The sequence below is a fragment of the Urocitellus parryii genome, chromosome 11, assembly GCF_045843805.1.
Source record: "Urocitellus parryii isolate mUroPar1 chromosome 11, mUroPar1.hap1, whole genome shotgun sequence".
In the NCBI taxonomy this organism is placed as follows: Eukaryota; Metazoa; Chordata; class Mammalia; order Rodentia; family Sciuridae; genus Urocitellus; species Urocitellus parryii.
The window spans coordinates 11,790,568-11,807,640 of record NC_135541.1 but is presented as its reverse complement, the minus strand read 5'-3'; the positions used below and the strand labels follow the sequence as shown (position 1 = coordinate 11,807,640).

Genomic DNA, 17,073 nt, shown 5'->3' with positions numbered 1-17,073 from the left:
CAGGTGAGTGGCACGGAGCCCTGGATGGAGCCACATGTCCAGCTGGCAAATGGTACCTGAAGCAAGCTTGAGCTGTGGCCAGCAGTGGCCGGGAGCACCCTCCCCTGTGGTCCAGAGACTCACGGAAAGGCCGCCCAGATTGGAAGGGGGACTGAGCCCAGCACAGGAAGGCTGGATGGCACCGCCACACCCAGGACCCCCAGCCAGGGAGGGAGCGAGAGCCCCACTCCAGGCCTCGGCTCCAACCGGGTGAAGAAGGCCACTGTCAGCCGAGGGCCTAATGTGTCACCCAGGGGACACTCCCAGCTGGGCAACCTTAGGCAAGTCACCCAACTCCTCTTTCCCGTCATTCCACCTGTCACAGGGCGCTGTGGCATGGACCGGGGGCTGTGAGGGTGACATCGAGGCACGCGGCCTGGCAGTGCTCAGCAGACCAGCTGCATGGCCGACGGCACTCTAGCTCCACAGCACCTTCAAGACGGGGCTGGGGACACTGGCCATTCCCGATCTCACTGCCCACCTGGACCCCAGTCCTCTCCTCACTCTCTCCAGCCACAGAGGTTCTCCCCACCCAAACCCTGTCCACCCACGAGCTACCTGCACAAGCCCTGGCCCCAGAACCTGGTCCTTGTCCTCAGCCTAGGTCTGGCCTTCGTTCAGGCAGGCTCTTGGTAGGTGGGAGCGGCCCAGGCCCCAGCCCCAGGCCTTGCACCTGCCCCTGCCCCCGGAATTGGCTTCAGCCAGAGGCCGGGTGCAGGGGCGCATGCCTGCAGTCCCAGCTGCTTCGGAGGCGGAGGCAGGAGGGTTGCAAGTTCAGGCCCAGTCTCAGCAGTTTAGGGAGACAGCCACAACACCCTGCTCTTCCCCTGATGCCTGTCACCACTCCAGGAAGCCACCCTGTCTCCAGAGAGACCTGACTGTCCCTCTTTTCCAACTGAAAATCGACAAGGCTAACCTTTGCTGAGCAATTACTACATACCAGAGTTTGGAGCTAAACTCCAAACTACACTATCATCTCCTTTAATCCTTAAAAGGACATATGAAGTGGTGTCACTGTCACCCCATTTCACAGAAGAGGTCACTGAGGCACTGAAAAGCTAAGAGGCCGACCGAGCTGAACCTGAACTATTCTGCTTCTTCTGAGCACCAGGAACAAGGACCCACTGACGTGATTCTCACTTCTCTGTCCCCACTACCAAGGTGGGGTGGGTCACAGAGAGGCCCAGAGATGCAGGTTAAAGGAACAAGGCACCCCAGGAGGCTGGGTCAGGGCTGTGGGCAGATGTGTCCCCTCTGGCCCAGCTCATACTGGGTCCCCACCCACCACGTTCCTCAGAGCAGCCCAGCCCCCGGCACCTGGGGAAGGAGCAACAGAAGCAGGTGGTTCTGGGAAGTACCGTTTACTAGGTCCTCTTGAATCAACCCGACTGTCCCGGTCCACCTGCTGCAGCTGTGGCCCCAGCGTGCAGGCAGAATGAGGTAGGTGGCTGGAGGGGCCACGCGCTGTCTTCTGAGCCCTGAGCTCTCTGCTCGGCCCCTCCCTTGAAGCTTCCTGGGACAGCTGCCTTGGACCCGGGAAGTGTGTTCCAGGGTGGCTGGGCGGCCCTGGGACTGTCTGGCATCTAGAAGAGTCAGTCGATCTGGTGGGGAGACAGTTGGGCCAGGAACTCCAGGCCTCCCCCAGGCAGTCACCAGGGCCCAATACAGGGGCAGCATCAGCTCTCGCTTCCCGGGCGTGGCACCTGGAGGTCCCTGTCCTTCTGAGGTGCCCGTCAGCTGGGGAGGAGGGGCTCGTGCTCTGAGGACGTGGTGTTGTTCCTGTACATCAAGAACTGGATAGAGATCTGAGGGCTGGCGTCAAGGCTAACGGAGCAGGAGCGGAGGCCCATGTCCCCTCTTCTCACCCTCCCTCAGTACCCCCCCACACAGGGGAGGGGCCAGGCAGGACCCCCGGCCCTGGCTCTTGCTGTACCCTCCCCACTGCATGCTGTCCTGGCTCCCAGTGCCCAACCACACTCCACTCGTCTCCAAGTCCAGCCAAGGCCTTCCTCAGGTGGCCTCGCCTGCCTCGCAGGCCCAGGACCTGCTGTCCAGCCACCCTACAGCACCTTGGGGTGTACCCAGCGGCTGGGCCATTTGGGGCCACTAGAGCTTAATTTTTTTTCCTTATCACATCCTGCAGGGACTCAGCAAATGTTAAAACAAGGTCCATGTTTCCTTTCTCCCAAATAATGTCCTGTTCTGCCATTCAGCAAATATTTCCTGAGCACTCACTGAGTGCCAGGTCCCGTGGGGAGGTTTCCGATATCTTATCTGACATAATCACCAATTATCCTGGTGAGACAGCAACTGCAGACTTAGATGAGGATATGGGGACCCAGGTGGATGGTCTGCACTGTGTCACACAGCTATGAAGTCGTGGAGGAGGCAGGATTTGAACCCAGGGTTTCTGACTCTAACTCCCATGGGGCTCCATGTTCCAGCTTGTATTCCCATGGCCTGGATGGAGCCCTCTTTTCTATTCCTCAGGCCCTTTGCACAAGCTGTGCCTGGAACTCTCCTTCCACACCTCTGCCTGACCAACGTCTCCTCCCCCAGGCCAGCTCAAATGCCAGGGCAGTCCTGAGGAGAGCACTCCTGCCATCTTTCTCTGCAGCTCTTGGTGTCACTGCAAGGAAGGGACTAGCTGACAATCCTGTGTCCTGCCTGGCTCCCCACTGAGCTCTAAGGGTCACCAGGCAAGGCCATGCTGTTCTTGCTCACTAATGAATCTGGTGCCTGGCAGACAGGAGGTAGGAACTCTAGAATGGATTAATACGAGGAGGGAGGGAGGGATGGGTGGATGGGTAGGTTGATGGTAGGCGGGTGGTTGATGGGTAGGTGGGTGGATGGATGGGCAGATGGGTGGGTGGGTGGGTGCCAGGTTGCCCAGGTCGGTGGGTAAATGGTGGGATGAATGGCTAGGTAGATGGGTAGACAGGTGCTGAAGCTCCACCCCCCGCTGCTCCCCAGCCCTGGACACCTAGAAGGATATGACAGTGTCAAGCAGCAGCACGCCCAGGCTGCCCACGAGCCAGGGCAGGTGGTGCAGCAGGTAGCTGCCCTCGCTCTGGCCCACCTCGGGGTTTTTGAGCAGCACACTCAGTCCATACAGCGTGTTCCCCAGCATCACCAGCGCGAACAGCGAGTAGGAGATGCCCTGGGTTGACTTCCGCAGGAACTGGGGGCCAAGAGGGCTGGGGTTAGAGACATCAAAGACGGCTCTTGTCACTCTGGACGGTAACTGTCCACATGTCTGTCTGCCCTGTATTATGACACTCTGAGCGGGTTTTTCACCATCTGCCCAGCACCCGACATGCGCCTGGCATACCGACCAGCCTCATCCAGGGCCAGACACCTCATCCTCGCTCCAACCACTTGACCCAGGCCCCACCCGTGACTGGCGGCCCCAGGTCCTCACTCTCCAGCCCTGCCCGGACTCCTGGGGCCCGGTCAGCCTCCTCACCGCTGCCCTCACCTTCTCCCCTCAGCCTCCAAGCCTAGCTCCTCCCTCTCGTGTGACCTCCAATTGCCCTGGGACACACATGGGTCTCCTGCAGCCCTCCATGGCGGCCCTCACATGCCCATTTTCCAGAGGCAGAAACTGAGGCAGAGAGTGGACGTGACTCGCCCAAGCCAACAGTGAGGCTGGTCCCAGACCATCTGAATAAAAAACCCTGCACCAGGCTCCTTCTTAACCCAGGAGAGCTGCTCCGTGCCCTAGCACCCGCCCACCCGACTCAGGGCTCACGTTGGTGCGGATCTGGGGCAGCCTGGACAGCAGGTACAGCACGCTGGAGATGGAGCCGATGACAAAGCCAATGATCTCCTGTTTCGTGAAGGGCTGGGTAGGGGCAGAAGAGACTGCTCAGTGGCGAGTGGGCGCTGCAGGTGCAGAGAGATCCCTCCCAGAGGGTGACCCCCACCCCACTTGACCACGCAGCGGGGAGCCCACCCTCTGTACCACCACTCACCCCATCTCACCTTATTGCCCGGCTCCACGGACAGGAGTGTCCTCCCCCGGAAGACCTCCCTCTGGGCAGCCACAGGGCTAGTGCCCCTCAGCAGTGGCATGGTACACACGGTCCCCAAGGTGAACAGGAGCACAGAATTGATGGGTGCAGATACTGGTCACGAGGCAGAAGAGAAAAGCCAAGGTTAGGGATCTGAGTGGCAACAGACAGACTGGGATGGAGTCCCAGCCTTGCCCCTAAGCTTTTAGGTACTGGGTGGCCTTGGACAAGTGACCTAACCTCTTTGAGGGTTTTTATTTTTATTTTTTGATACCACTGAGCTATATCCCCAGCCTTTTTATTTTGAGACACAGTCTTATTAATTTGCTTAGGGTTTTGCTAAGTTGGTAAGGCTGGCCTTGAACTTGTGATCCACCTGCCTCAGCCTCTTTTTTTTTTTTTTTTTTTTTTTAAGAATCTAACCTTTATTTTATTTGTTTTTATGTGGTGCTGAGGGTCAAACCAAACCCAGGGCCTCCCTTGCTAGGCAAGTGCTCTACTCCTGAGCCACAACCCCAGCCCTGCCTCAGCCTCTTGAGTTGCTGGGATCACAGGCACGTGCCACCACTCCCAGCCAACCTTTCTGAGTTTTAATTCTTCATCTGTAGATTAGGTAAAATGACAGTACCTTCCTTAAGGTGAAATGACGGCAGCGGGAGCGGCAGTTATCACAAGCAGAGAGGCCCGTGAGGCTCAGTGCCCGCCTAGTGCCTCCACTGTCTCCGTAGTGACCTGTCTATAGTGCCTTCTGAGTCCTGCTGGGCAGAGGCAGCCCGTGTGACACGTCCTCAATTCCCAGCTCTAAGGCTGGGGCCAGGCACAGAGGAGCGAGGCCATGTGTGCTGAATGAGAATTCAGTGAAGTGACCCTCCCTGTGGTCTGGGCCGGATGTGTTCACGCCCTGACCTTCCATCTTGTTTAATTGAGGCCCAGGCTTCTAGATAAGGCCTGTGTGCGGTCCGTTTTATCAGCCTGCAGTGGGAACCCTGCTTCCTCCCCCGCCCCGGGCCCCCTGGGCTGCCGGCAGAGCTCCTGACCAGAGCAGCCGCTACTCACAGAGCGAGGGCCGCTTCTTGAACTTGTAGTGGAAGTACAGCGTCAGCATCATCAGGTCGGCCAGGACGTAATAGACGGCTGTGTAGGTCTGCAAGACAAGGGGCAGGGCCCTGGCGCTGGCTGCGGTCCCAGGAGACTGCTGCAGCCCAGCTGGGGGACCTGACTGCGTCACTTCACCTCCCTGAGCCTGTCTCCTCACCTGGAAAGGAGGAGTCACCTACCCTGGCACGAGAGAGCAGGCGGGCCGCGGGACCCACTAGGCATCCAGCCCCGGCAGGTGCCAAGGATCCACGGCTGGCACTGCCAGGACAACACAGAACTCGGGGGTCATGTGACGCCTTGGTTCAGCCATGAGAGCGGTCGAGGCTTTATGGTCCCTCTTGGGAAGACACTGTCTTCCTGGGATTCCCAGTTCTGCCTGGCCACCGGAGATAATGACATCTGGGGTTCCCAGAGACTTCATTTCCTCCAGGGCCCCACATCCAGAAAACACGTCAGAAGCTAAAGAGCCCTGGGTTTGGTAAACTCATACTGCAGATGGGGAAACTGAGGCCCAGAGAGGGCTGTGACTTGCCCACTATCACACAGCACGGCAGGCAGAAGGCTTTCTCTAGGTGTGGGGTCAGGATTCTGAAGCCTGGACCTCTTCTGCTAGCTGCTCCCAAGGCCTCTCTGCCAGGGCTGTCCTTAGCTGCCCCACCTGCCCAGGGACCTGCCCACCTGCAGGGGCAGCTGGTCAGCCAGAAAGGAGCCGATGAGGTTGCAGGAATCTCCACCAATCCAGCCGAGGAGGAACCACAGGGACAGGGCCTGGTCCATGTTGCCGGTCTTGCAGGCCTTGATGTACTGGCTACGGAACAGGAGGGGACACAGCTCAGAGGCTGGGGGCTGTGGAGCCGCCTTCGAGGGCCAGTGAGGGAACCTTCCCCAGAAGAGGTGACTGACCGTGGTACAGGGAGGCAGGGGCAGCAATGGCCAGGAGGCAGCCCAGGAGCCCATCCTTCCTTCCTTTCTCTGCCCTTCAGAGGACTTCTACCGGGCACCCTCTTCCGGCCTGACAGCCCTAGGGCTGCGCATCTTCTGGAGAGACCCCATGCTTCTCAGGATCCCCTCCACGGGACCCTGGGGTCCCTGGGGACGTGGGGTCCTAAAGTCTGTGTCAGGCCCTAAGGACAACTTCATAGGTTCCCTGGATGCTCTTTTTTTTGGATCAGGACAGGGGGGTTGGAAGCAAGATGGCGTCGGTGGCCGGGCCCAGGACCCTGGAGCGCTTGATATGACAGGCCAGACCACAGCCGGACTGTCCTCAGAGGGCCGGCGGGGAGCGCAGGCAGGGATCCTGTCACTCTGGAACAAACGTCTCCGGCTTTTGCTTCCCTGGACGTCTTCCCAAAGGCCCCCGCGTTGGGACCCTTTCTCTGGAACTTTGATGGGGTGGTAATACGAGCCCGAGTCCCAGCGTGAGCCCGGGCTGCCAGAGGGTCACAGGGCTCAGAGCCCTTGGTGTGCCTTAGCGCCTCCAGTCCCCACAGCCCCCATGAAGTCAGGTCCATCATGGTCCTTGCCCCGGGGACCGGGAGGTCATGTCACACGGCTTGGATTCACACCCCACCCAAGCCATTTGCTGCTCGGACTGACTTCCCCTCCCTGCCCTCCCCCCCCCAGTGCTGAGGAGGGACCCGGGGCGGGGCCTCCCACGGGCTGGGCGAGACCATCACCGAGCTGCACCCTCAAGACCTCAAGCTTCTTTTGAATCATCTGCAAAGAGGAAAACAGGAAGGACCAGCAAAGGAGAGAAGACTGGGCTCGGGTGGCCCCATGGCGGGGCTTGTGCGAGGCCCTGGGTTCCATCCTCAGCACCAAAAAGAAAAGGAAAGGGAGAAACCAAACGGCCTCTCATCCACCCGCTGCCCAAGGCCAGACCAAGAAGGCCTGGGCCTGGCCCTTGCCACCGCCACATCGCTCACGGCCCCTCCCCCACCAGGCCTAGCCGAGTCGGCTCCCCTCAAAGCACCCTTCCTCTCGGGGACTTTTCTGAAACCCCAATCTTGCCGAAAACAGCTGTCCCGTGTTTTGCTCCTCAGTAAGGACCACATCCTCTGGCACCTCCCTGCAAGGCCCCGAGGCCCCCACCCCAACTCAGGGCTGCCTTCCCTTGACCTCAGCATGGCCTGCAGGCCCCCTCCGGGTAGGGATGGGACAGGACGGGACCGGGACGCCTCTTCATCCTTCCTGTCTCAGAAATAGCCAGAAATCGCTCCTCCCTGGGCTTCCTCCTCGGCAGCCCTGCAGGCCCCTTCTCCTCCCTCTTGGTGACACCCACAGCCCCACCCTCCTGGACTCACACTTGCTGGGGGCAGGGGCAGCTGCCAGCAGAGGCCCAGCAGGGAGAAGGCCCTGGATGAAGGCTTACCCCCTGGCCCTCAGGCGCCTCCTAAGATGCTCTGCTTGGTTGTCTCATAAACTGCAGGAGAGTGACTTTGTCCACCCAGGGGACCCAGAGTCCTAGGAATAACTGGGAGGTGGCTGCCCTTCCGCTGTCACTCGGGGCTCCCTCTACAACCTCCATACCCCTCCCTGGTTAATCAGCCAGGCCCAGGCAGGAAGCGGAAGCTCCAGGAGCTCCTCAGATACTGCTGGCAAGTTCTCCGGGACACAGGTCGCCTCCCCAGCCTCCATCAGTCACCCAGCCCCGTGCAGGGTTCCTCCTGTGGCCCCTACCCACCCCCCCGCCCACTGCTCACTGAGCTTCCTGGCCCCAAGCTCCAGGCTCCCATCCTACTTCCCTAGATGCTCTGCAGAGGTAAGAATGCATCCCCCTGGTTTCCCATGCCACAGGGCACCTGGCACCTGGCACCTGGGAGCAGGTGACTCAGCAGAATGGAAGCCTCCAACAGGGCACTGGGGTGATTCAACAGGGAAGGGACAGTCTGTTCAACACACAATGCTGGGACACCTGGAAATCCCCATGTGTCAGAATGAAGGTGAGCCCCTACCTCACACCATATATGAACCATAACACAAACAGATCAAACAACCAAACGTAAGTCACATCTGGAAACCTCTTAGAATAAAAGGCCCAGTCTTTGGTACTTGGATTAAATATGACACCAAAAGGGGGAAAAAAAAAAAAACATAAAGTAGACATCATTAGATACCACAGCACACGCACGAGGACGGCTGTGATAAAACCACACAGCGCCGGGTCCTGAGGGGGATCTGGAGACAGTGGATCCCTAAACACTGCTGGGGGGAGTGTGAAACGAACAGCCCATTGGGAAAACAGTCCAGCAAGTCCTCAAAATTTTAAACAAAAGTTAGGCTGGCCACAGTGACAAACACCTGTGATCCCAGTGACTCAGGAGGCTGAGGCAGGAGGATCGAAAGTTCCAGGCCAGCCTCAGTAACTTAGCCAGACCCTGTCTCAAAATAAATAATAAAAGCCGGGCGCGGTGGCACACGCCTGTAATCCCAGTGGCTGGGGGAGGGGGGCGGAGGCAGGAGGATTGCGAGTTCAAAGCCAGCCTCAGCAATTTAGTGAGGTGCTAAGCAACTCAATGAGACCTTGTATCCAATAAAAAATATAAAATAGGGCTAGGGATGTGGCTCAGTGGTCGAGTGCCCAAGTTCAATCCCTGGCAACCAAAATACATAAATAAATAAATAGGACTGAGGATGTGGCCCAACACAGTACCACCCTTGCACCCCACCCCCCCAAAAAAAGATTAAACAGTTACTATTTGACTTAGCAATTCTAATCCTAGGAAAATTACTCAAGAGAAGTAAAAACATAAATCTCCACTAACACTTGTATGTGAACACACATTCAACAGGAATCACAGTAACTAAAAAGGGCAATGAGGGCTGGGGATGTGGCTCAAGCGGTAGCACGCTTGCCTGGCATGCGTGCGGCCCGGGTTGGATCCTCAGCACCACATACAAACAAAGATGTTATGTCTGCCGAAAACTGAAAAAAAAAAATCTTAAAATAAAAAAATAAAAAGGGTAATGATTCCAATGTTCATCATGGATGAATGCATGAACAAAATGTGGTATATAGGGCTGGGATGTGGCTCAAGCGGTAGCGCGCTTGCCTGGCATGCGTGCGGCCCGGGTTCGATCCTCAGCACCACATACCAACAAAGATGTTGTGTCCCCCGAGAACTAGAAAATAAATATTAAAAAAAAAATTTAAAAAAAATGTGGTATGTACATAGAATGGAATATTATTCAGCTATAAAAAGGACTGAACTACTGAAACATGATACAACATGGATGACTAACCTTCCTTTCTTCCGTCTTTCCTTCCCTCCCTCGCTCTCTTCTTATCTCCTTCCTTCCAGCTGAACCCAGAAGTACTTTACCACTGAGCCACAACCACAGCTCTGTTTATTTTTTATTCTGAGACGGGATCTCACTTAGGGCCTCACTAATTTGCTGAGGCTGGCCTTGAATTTGATCCTCCTGCCTTGGTCTCCCAAGTTGCTGGAATTGAGATTGCAGGTATGTGTCACTGAGCCTAGCTTCTCTCTTCTCTTCTCTTCTCTCTCTCTCTCCCCCTGTCTGTCTATCTATCTATCTATCTTCCTCTGAGACAGGGTCCAGCTATGTTGCCCGAGCTATCCTTGAATTCCTGGGTTCATGTGATCCTCCAGCCTCAGCCTCCCAAGCAGCTGGACAAGAGGCAGGTACCCCTGCACTAGCAACACGGATGGATCTTGAAGACCTTACCGAGTGACAGAAACTAGTGCCAAAAGTCACACACTGTATGATTCCATTTAAGTCGATGATAAAATGTCCAGATCAAACATCTCCATTCGCATCCTAAGGATTGTTGTATTTTATTGACTTTTAAAAATCAATTTGTTCCTCTCTCTAATATTAGTGACTCAGCACATCAATTTAAAAGGACTGTGTCCTGGGGCTGGGGCTGCAGGTCAGTGGTAGAGCGCTTGCCTCACATGTGTGAGGTACTGGGTTGGATCCTCAGCACCACATTAAAAATAAATAAATAGGGCTGGGGATGTGGCTCAAGCGGTAGCGCGCTCGCCTGGCATGCGTGCGACCCGGGTTCGATCCTCAGCACCACATACCAACAAAGATGTTGTGTCCGCCGAGAACTAAAAAATAAATATTAAAAAAAAAAATTCTCTCTCTCTCCTCTCTCACTCTCTCTTAAAAAAAAAAAATTAAAAATAAATAAATAAATAAATAAAGATACTGTGTCCATCTACAACTAAAAATGTTTAAAAAATAAGAGGATTTTGTCCTGACGGATGGAGAGTTTAGATCTCAGCAGGATTCTTTCTACTAGATGCGATGAATTGAGAATGAACATTAGGATTGGAGTGTGGGCCGGGGAGAGGGTGGGACACAAGGGTGAGGGATTGCCAGAAAAGACATCATGAAGGGTTCTTAAGCCCGCGGGAATTTATGGGATAATTTCCATCCTTAAAAGAGTTCTTTGAAGATTTTCATGCTTTCTTGTTACTAGCAGGGTCTTCTGTTGAAATAAGATATTTTTTGTGTTTGTGTACCCCAGAAGAGCAAGATAAAAAAACACAGCCATATTAGCACCATCATTTTAAGGTATCAAACTAAACAAAATGACGTTCTGAGTGAAGGACAGAGAAAAGTGGCAAGCTTTGCAAATGAAGTGGATCAGATACATTGTTAAATATTATTATGTGAATGATATTTATATGCTTAAAACAAGTATTTGTATAGGATACTTACATAAAACTTGACAAAGGCAGTAAAGTTTTACTGGCCTAGTACGCAGGGGAGCAGAACTGCCCTTAGAAATTTCTGGATCAGAAGCAATTTGTTAATTACATGAAGCCTGAGGTGCCTGAATCTAAAAATATTCCCAAGCTTCATAAATTAAGGGGCTCATTTTTTTTTTCCTGAAAAAACAACAAAATCAAGGGACAAAATTCAGGACATATAATAAAGATGCTGCTATCTAGTTTCATTAAATTAAAAAAATTATGCTAATATTAGATATTAAAATATACATATGTTTCATGGGTTTCATTATCCAACCCTCCCCATAGCACAATTTCCTTGAAAAAATGCTTATCTTATTGAGTTATTATCCAGGTTTATATCCCCATGGGGTTTAAGTTTGATAAACACTTAAAACACGGCTCCTCTCGCTGTAGTGACAAGAATGCCAAAAGAGAAAAAAGAGACAGACATTGCATTTTTCATCAAATACTGAAATACAGGTCACCTATGAAACGCAATTTTCCCCCAGGAGCTTCTGGGAAGTGGCTTGATGTACTTGATAGAGATTTGAGTGTTTTTTATTGTGTGGGTGGGTGGCTCTGTGTGTGCGCACTTTGCATTTTAGACAAAACGGGCCATCCTGTCCTCGGTGCCCTGGCTTCCTGGCAAACTGACCACAGTCCCCCGCCGATGGCACTGAGCAGGCGTATCCAGCACTGTGGCGTGCGGGAGTGGCAGGCAGTCTCCCACGGCCTCCTTTTCTCCATCCCCAGCCATCCTCGGGGTTCTTTGAGGCCGTTCATAGGAGAATTCCGAGTTGACTCTTCTAGAAACACCACCAATTTTAACCACCTACTTATCCAACAGCCAACACCCGCTCACCTCACCGAGACTCTGCCTCCCCATTGTCTCGGGAGCTCGTCACCTGGTCAACCTTCTGTGCTTCCTGTTTCCTCTCAGTTATGTATAAGTTCCCAGCTGCTCAACAGAGTGCAGACCTGACAGTATTTCGTGACTGATGAGCTGCGGTGTAGTTCTACTTAGAATGTCAAGGTCAAGGGGATGAATTTCAGCTGCAGTTCTCAAAATCCTTTCTCTATGAATCCCCTCATATCCTAAAAATTACTGAGGATCCTAAAGAGATTTTTGTTTGTGTGTTTGTTCGTTTAACACCGCTTGATGTTTATTCTGATGGACAACAGTGTCCTCATGTAAAACTATACGATAGAAAACAATTCATAAATAAAAATTAAAATTCTGTTCAAAAACGAGAAATGTCCAGATCAGGCTGATCTACAGAGAAAGGAGATGGGTGGCCGCCGGGACAGAGGGCTGGGGAAAGGAGAAGTGACTGCGGACGGGTGCGTTTCTTTTCGGGTGAGGAAACGTTCTAAGATGAATCGTGGCAACCGTTACCCAACTCTGGATCCACTAAATGGTTGACTTACACATTGAAATGGGTCAGCTGTACCACATGCGAATGCTCTTAACGAAGCTACTAAAACCACGGGAAGCCCCTGATCAAACCATGATCTTGGGCCTCAATAAAGAGCAGCGACCTTTTGGTGGTGGTTGTTTTTCTGGGGTTGGAACCCAGGGCCTCCTCGAGCCAGGCACACACTCGACCATGAGCTCATTTCTTCACACTGGAGAGCAAGCCTCGGGTGGCACCTCCTTTGCTGACCTCCTTGATCTCCCCACACTGTCCAGCCAAGTGCTGTGACACTGTCCCTTGTCTCCTCCACCTGCTGTCCCCTGACGCACTCTCCCCCACACTCCAGTTCTCACCTCTCCGACAGCTCCTGGCTTAGGGCAGACCTCCAGGCCCTTTCTGCAACCCCCTCCTGCCCCTGCAGCCTGGGGAGGTGCCCTCTCCTCTGCGTGTGAAGGCCCAAGTGTGCCTTACACTCCCCTGTCACCCTCACAGCAACCTAAGGGTGGCAACCTGTTCCCATTTCAGAGACGAGAAGACACCAGACTCACAGCAGCGATGTGATAGAGCTGAGTGTGGACGCTCCTGACCCCTGTGCTGTCAGGCACAGTGTCCTTGGACCCCCAAAACAGCAGTGCTCACACCGCAGCTCTGTCTCCACCCCCAGACTGTCCAAGCTCCAAGGTCGAGAGCCCGCTTGCTGCCTCCAGGCCGCCCGCTCCCCACCTTCACAGCTGTGCAACCCAGGGCCAGTTCCTTCACCTCCCTGGGTTTCAGTTCCCTCATCTGTCAAATAGGGAAAGTAACTAGCTCTGTCACAGGGTTGTTAAGAGGACCAGATGAGGTAAAAGCATGTCCAGCCCTTGGAACTGAGCCAGGTACACAGCAGGCACTCAATAAACTGCTGCAAATGTTCTTGCGTCTCTATAGGCATTGCCCAGCATGAGGCTGGACCTACTGTCAGTGAATGCAGCTGGAGGAAGAGAAGGGGTACACCTGGCCTGGAGGCCAGCACAGCCACTGTCCCTGCCCAACTCTGCCACTAGGGACTACTCACGGGAAGGTGGATGCTGCAAAGCAGAAAATGGAGATCAAGCCCAGGCCCACGCTGGCCTCGTCCCAGGCGTCCTGGGCACATTCGCCAAACACATCCCATATCCACTGGCTGGATCCATTGGGGCAGCTGGAGAAGTTGCCAGGGCCCAGTTTCCTCCGGACCATGGCTGCAGGGAGAGGGGCCCCAGCCTGCGAGGGCTGCGTGGGAGAAGGTGCTGTGCAGAGCAGGCGAGGGTTGGTCCTACAGGGAGAGAGAGGAGGCCTCAGTAGTGGAAGGTCCAGCTCCTGTCCATGGTCATCCCGACTTACGCTGCCTGGGCCCAGTCATCTGCCCCTGACCAAGCCCCTGAGCCAGAAGAGGAGGAAGACACAGTCCTCCCCCACAGGATGCAATGGCCTCTGGGGACACAGATCAAATCAAGCTCTGACAACCTCAAACATGTGCTGGGGGAGTGCAGGGGCTGTGGTCGAGACAAGTGCATTCACCTCCCAGCGTCTCACTGGGCAGCGCTTCCACCGTGGGCCAGTCTCGGCCTCTCGGGCCTCGGCCCTCTCCTAAGCAGTGGGGTAGCGACAGGGCCTGCCTCGTATGGCTGCTGTGCTGCTTAAGTGCGTTCAGACAAACAGCACGTAGAACTGGGTCCCCAGGGTGAGCTTTTGTTATAACCCATAAACATTTAGGTTGATTCTGTTTTTGCTGTAAATTATTCTGGGAGGGTCTGGGAGGCCAGGCCTGTTAAGTTCATAATCTCATTGGAAGGACAGCTGCCTATGCATTGGTCAGATGGCTGGGATCCACACACAGGATGCTCGAGCCCCCCTAGGTTCTCCTGTTGTGGCCCATGGGAATGGACAGCCACCTCCCAAGCCAGAACATGGCTGGCATGGGGGCCAGTAGAGAAGGTCCCTCCCAGGACAAAGTAGAGCCATCACTGCCTGAGTGATAACCTACAGGGAAGAGGAAGCAGGGTCTAGCCAGGGCCACCTTCATCCATGACAGTCACCACCATCCTAACTGCCGGACTCTGTGCCAGGCACCTGTCCAGTATTTTCTGTGCTCAGCAGGGACCACTGATAGATCCAGGAGGCACCTCAAACCAGCAGAGGGCCGTGATCTGCCAGGCCACCCAGATAGGAAGCAACGGAGCCAAGCCCAGGACGGAGACCTGCCACACCCCACTGCCTCAGATGCTTCTTGTCCCTGCTAGTGCTGCTGGCTTCTGGCAGAGGAGAAATCCGGCTTCCCCTTTTCTCGCTGTGCCAAGAGGGAGTTTCCTCACCCAGGCTGGGGGTGTGCTCCAGCCACCTCACTTCCCACTTGTGCCGGGGGCCCCGGGCTCCTCACAAAGCAATGCCCTGGCTGGATGCAGGGAAATGCTGAGGTCGCAGGGAGGGGGCAGCGTCAGGGAGGAAAAGGAAGCGAGTCAGCTCCTTTTCTTAGGAAGCTGAGGTTCTCAGTCCAACTGTGACTAGCTGTGCTCAGAAGCCCCGGCTCTGAGGGCAAGGGCGTCCCAGGTCACTGTCTGGACTGCTCACTGCAGTATCTCCAGGGCCAGGCTCAGGGTGGCAGAAAGCCTCCTCCTGGATCTCGGTGGCTACCCTTGATGGAAGCATATACCTGATGTCTGTCACTGGCACCCACAAGGCCACCCCGATTGACACTCGGTCCAGGTAAGAACTGCACCTCTGCAATGCCACAGGCATTTCAAATCCGGTCCTTTTGCTCCCCAGCCAGCCCCTCCCCTGGACTGCCTCCCTCGTCCTCCCCCGTGGATTCTAAGCATGCCCCCGAAGTGCATCACGTGTCAGCACATGTCATTAAGAAGGCACACACTCAGATAGTAACCTTCAGGGAACACTGACCCATTTTACAGATGAGGATGAGTGGACTTGGGCAAGTGAGTTAATCTGTCTGAGCCCATCTATAAAACAGGGCTAATGACACTCCGTCCTGGGGGTGGCTGGGGTGACGAAATGCACATGACCCTCTCGGTCCATGTCTGATCCAACACAGGCTAGTGTCTGATGTAAACAAGAGAGTCCAGTATCTTGACCACCCTGGGGCCTCTTGCTCACTCCCTCCTTTCACCAGATTAAGACAGAAATGGGGTGGACAGGGATTCTGGGTTCCCGCAGGGCCCTCTGCTCAGCTTCTTAAAGAATTCCAGTGCACACGATGCACTTTGAGAAAGGCTGGGCTGGAGAGAGCATCTCTATCCCCACCCAAACCTTCTCCTGGATCCCAAGGGAAGCCAGAGAGATGACTTCCCACCAAAGCAGAGCAAGTGTCCACCTTGGTTTACCGGATCAAGCTAAAGTCCTTGAGGGCAAGGCCCCAAGACACCAGAACTGCCCTCTTAACTTTATCTCCTGCTCCAAGTCCTCAAAGAGTCATTTCAGGGTCAGACATCTTCACTGCTTTCTCTTTCCCTAGTAAGGCCCTTATCCCCCTTGAAGGCCTGGCAAAGACATACTATGACCCAGTTCTGAACTGCCCTATCCAAGAGGCCTAGAAGAGGTAGCCAGACAGGACCTGCTGCCTCCTCCCCTGTCACAGGCCACACACGAAGAAGGCTTACCCACAGACCTCAGCCAACCACTGCTGTTTACACACGCTCTTCTCCCCTTAACCTGGTTGTGTACTTCCTATTCTCACGGCCTGTGACACCAGGTGCACAGTAAATGTTGACACGGAGAGGAAGGAAACAGGAGGGAGGAAAAGAGAATCATAAAGGAGGAGAAAGAGAGAAAAAGAGAAAAGAAAAGGAAAGAAGAGCAATATTGTGATCTCAGAGGGCCCGGGATGGAGGGCAAGAGCTAACCTGCCTGCTGCCTGCCAGAGTTGGATGAGATAACCCAGAGCCAGCCGTTAGACTGGTGCTGGGCACAAGGCACACACTTGGATAGTAACCTTCAGGGATGGCTATTTGTCTGCTCTTGCTATCCCACTCCCACCCCACTCCAACCCACCCGGGTCCCAGGCACAGAGTAGCTTTCAGTAAGCTGAATGGACAAGACCCTGGCCAGTCCTCACATATCTAAATCCACACTCCCCCAGCACACACGTGGACCCTTGCCCTAAGTATGGCGTGGGAGGGGCCCATCTGGGCTCCCCTCCCTGCATACCTGGGCAGAATGTGGCGTGCAGCGTCCTGGCTTGAGGATTCCACCCACTCCAAGCCTCCGGAGCGGCGGCCACAACTCCCTCCTGGTGACTCAGCCTGGCGCGGGCCGCCTGTTTAGAAGGATAATGACAGGGCGGCCGCTGGGGCCAGCGCCGCGAGCCCCCCTCGCCCGGCCCGCCCGGGGGAAAACAAAGCCATCGGAAGCCAGGGGCCCGTCGACCGCCACCAGCAGGTGAAAGAGGACTCAGACCCCAAACACTGGCCAGGCCAGCCCAAGAAGCCGTGGTGATCGCCCCCGAGGTGGAGGCGACCGGGGCCCCGAGGGCTACCCAGTGCCGGCCCGGTGTCTCGCCCCAGGATCTCGCGCCACAGGAGGGGACAGAAGCCCGGGACCGTGCAGAGGCTGGAGTGAGATGCTGGAAAGACGTGCAGAAAGCACCAAGAGTCCCGGGCCCCAGCCACCTCACCACGTCGAGATCCGCCGCGGGACCAGGCTTCTAGGTTTGGTCCCAGCCTCGGTCAGCTGACAGAGCGCCGTCGCCAGGTCCCCAGAGCCGCGCGGCTCCGCCTCTTACGCCGCGCACTTGGCAGACGGTCCCTGGAGGCGTCTCGGCGCGGCGTG

At 55.2% G+C, this 17,073-nt stretch overlaps 1 protein-coding gene across 4 annotated transcripts; it reads right to left on the bottom strand.

The window, feature by feature from the left end:
- Window positions 1–2,979: 2,979 nt before the first annotated feature.
- On the bottom strand, window positions 2,980–17,001 carry Slc66a1 (solute carrier family 66 member 1). 4 transcript variants are annotated; one of them, XM_026400831.2, is made up of 8 exons: window positions 16,919–17,001; window positions 16,453–16,561; window positions 13,328–13,567; window positions 5,829–5,958; window positions 5,109–5,196; window positions 4,024–4,166; window positions 3,791–3,883; window positions 2,980–3,220 (listed from the first exon to the last, which is right to left on the bottom strand). In XM_026400831.2, exons 3-8 carry the CDS (start codon window positions 13,489–13,491, stop codon window positions 3,023–3,025), a joined length of 816 nt encoding a protein of 271 aa, XP_026256616.2. In that variant the 5' UTR covers window positions 13,492–13,567; window positions 16,453–16,561; window positions 16,919–17,001; the 3' UTR covers window positions 2,980–3,022. The 4 variants fall into 4 exon arrangements, with proteins under 4 accessions (XP_026256616.2, XP_026256617.2, XP_026256618.2 ...); XM_026400832.2 differs by having other exon boundaries at window positions 16,914–16,965; XM_026400833.2 differs by adding an exon at window positions 15,906–15,985 and having other exon boundaries at window positions 16,453–16,963.
- Window positions 17,002–17,073: the final 72 nt, after the last annotated feature.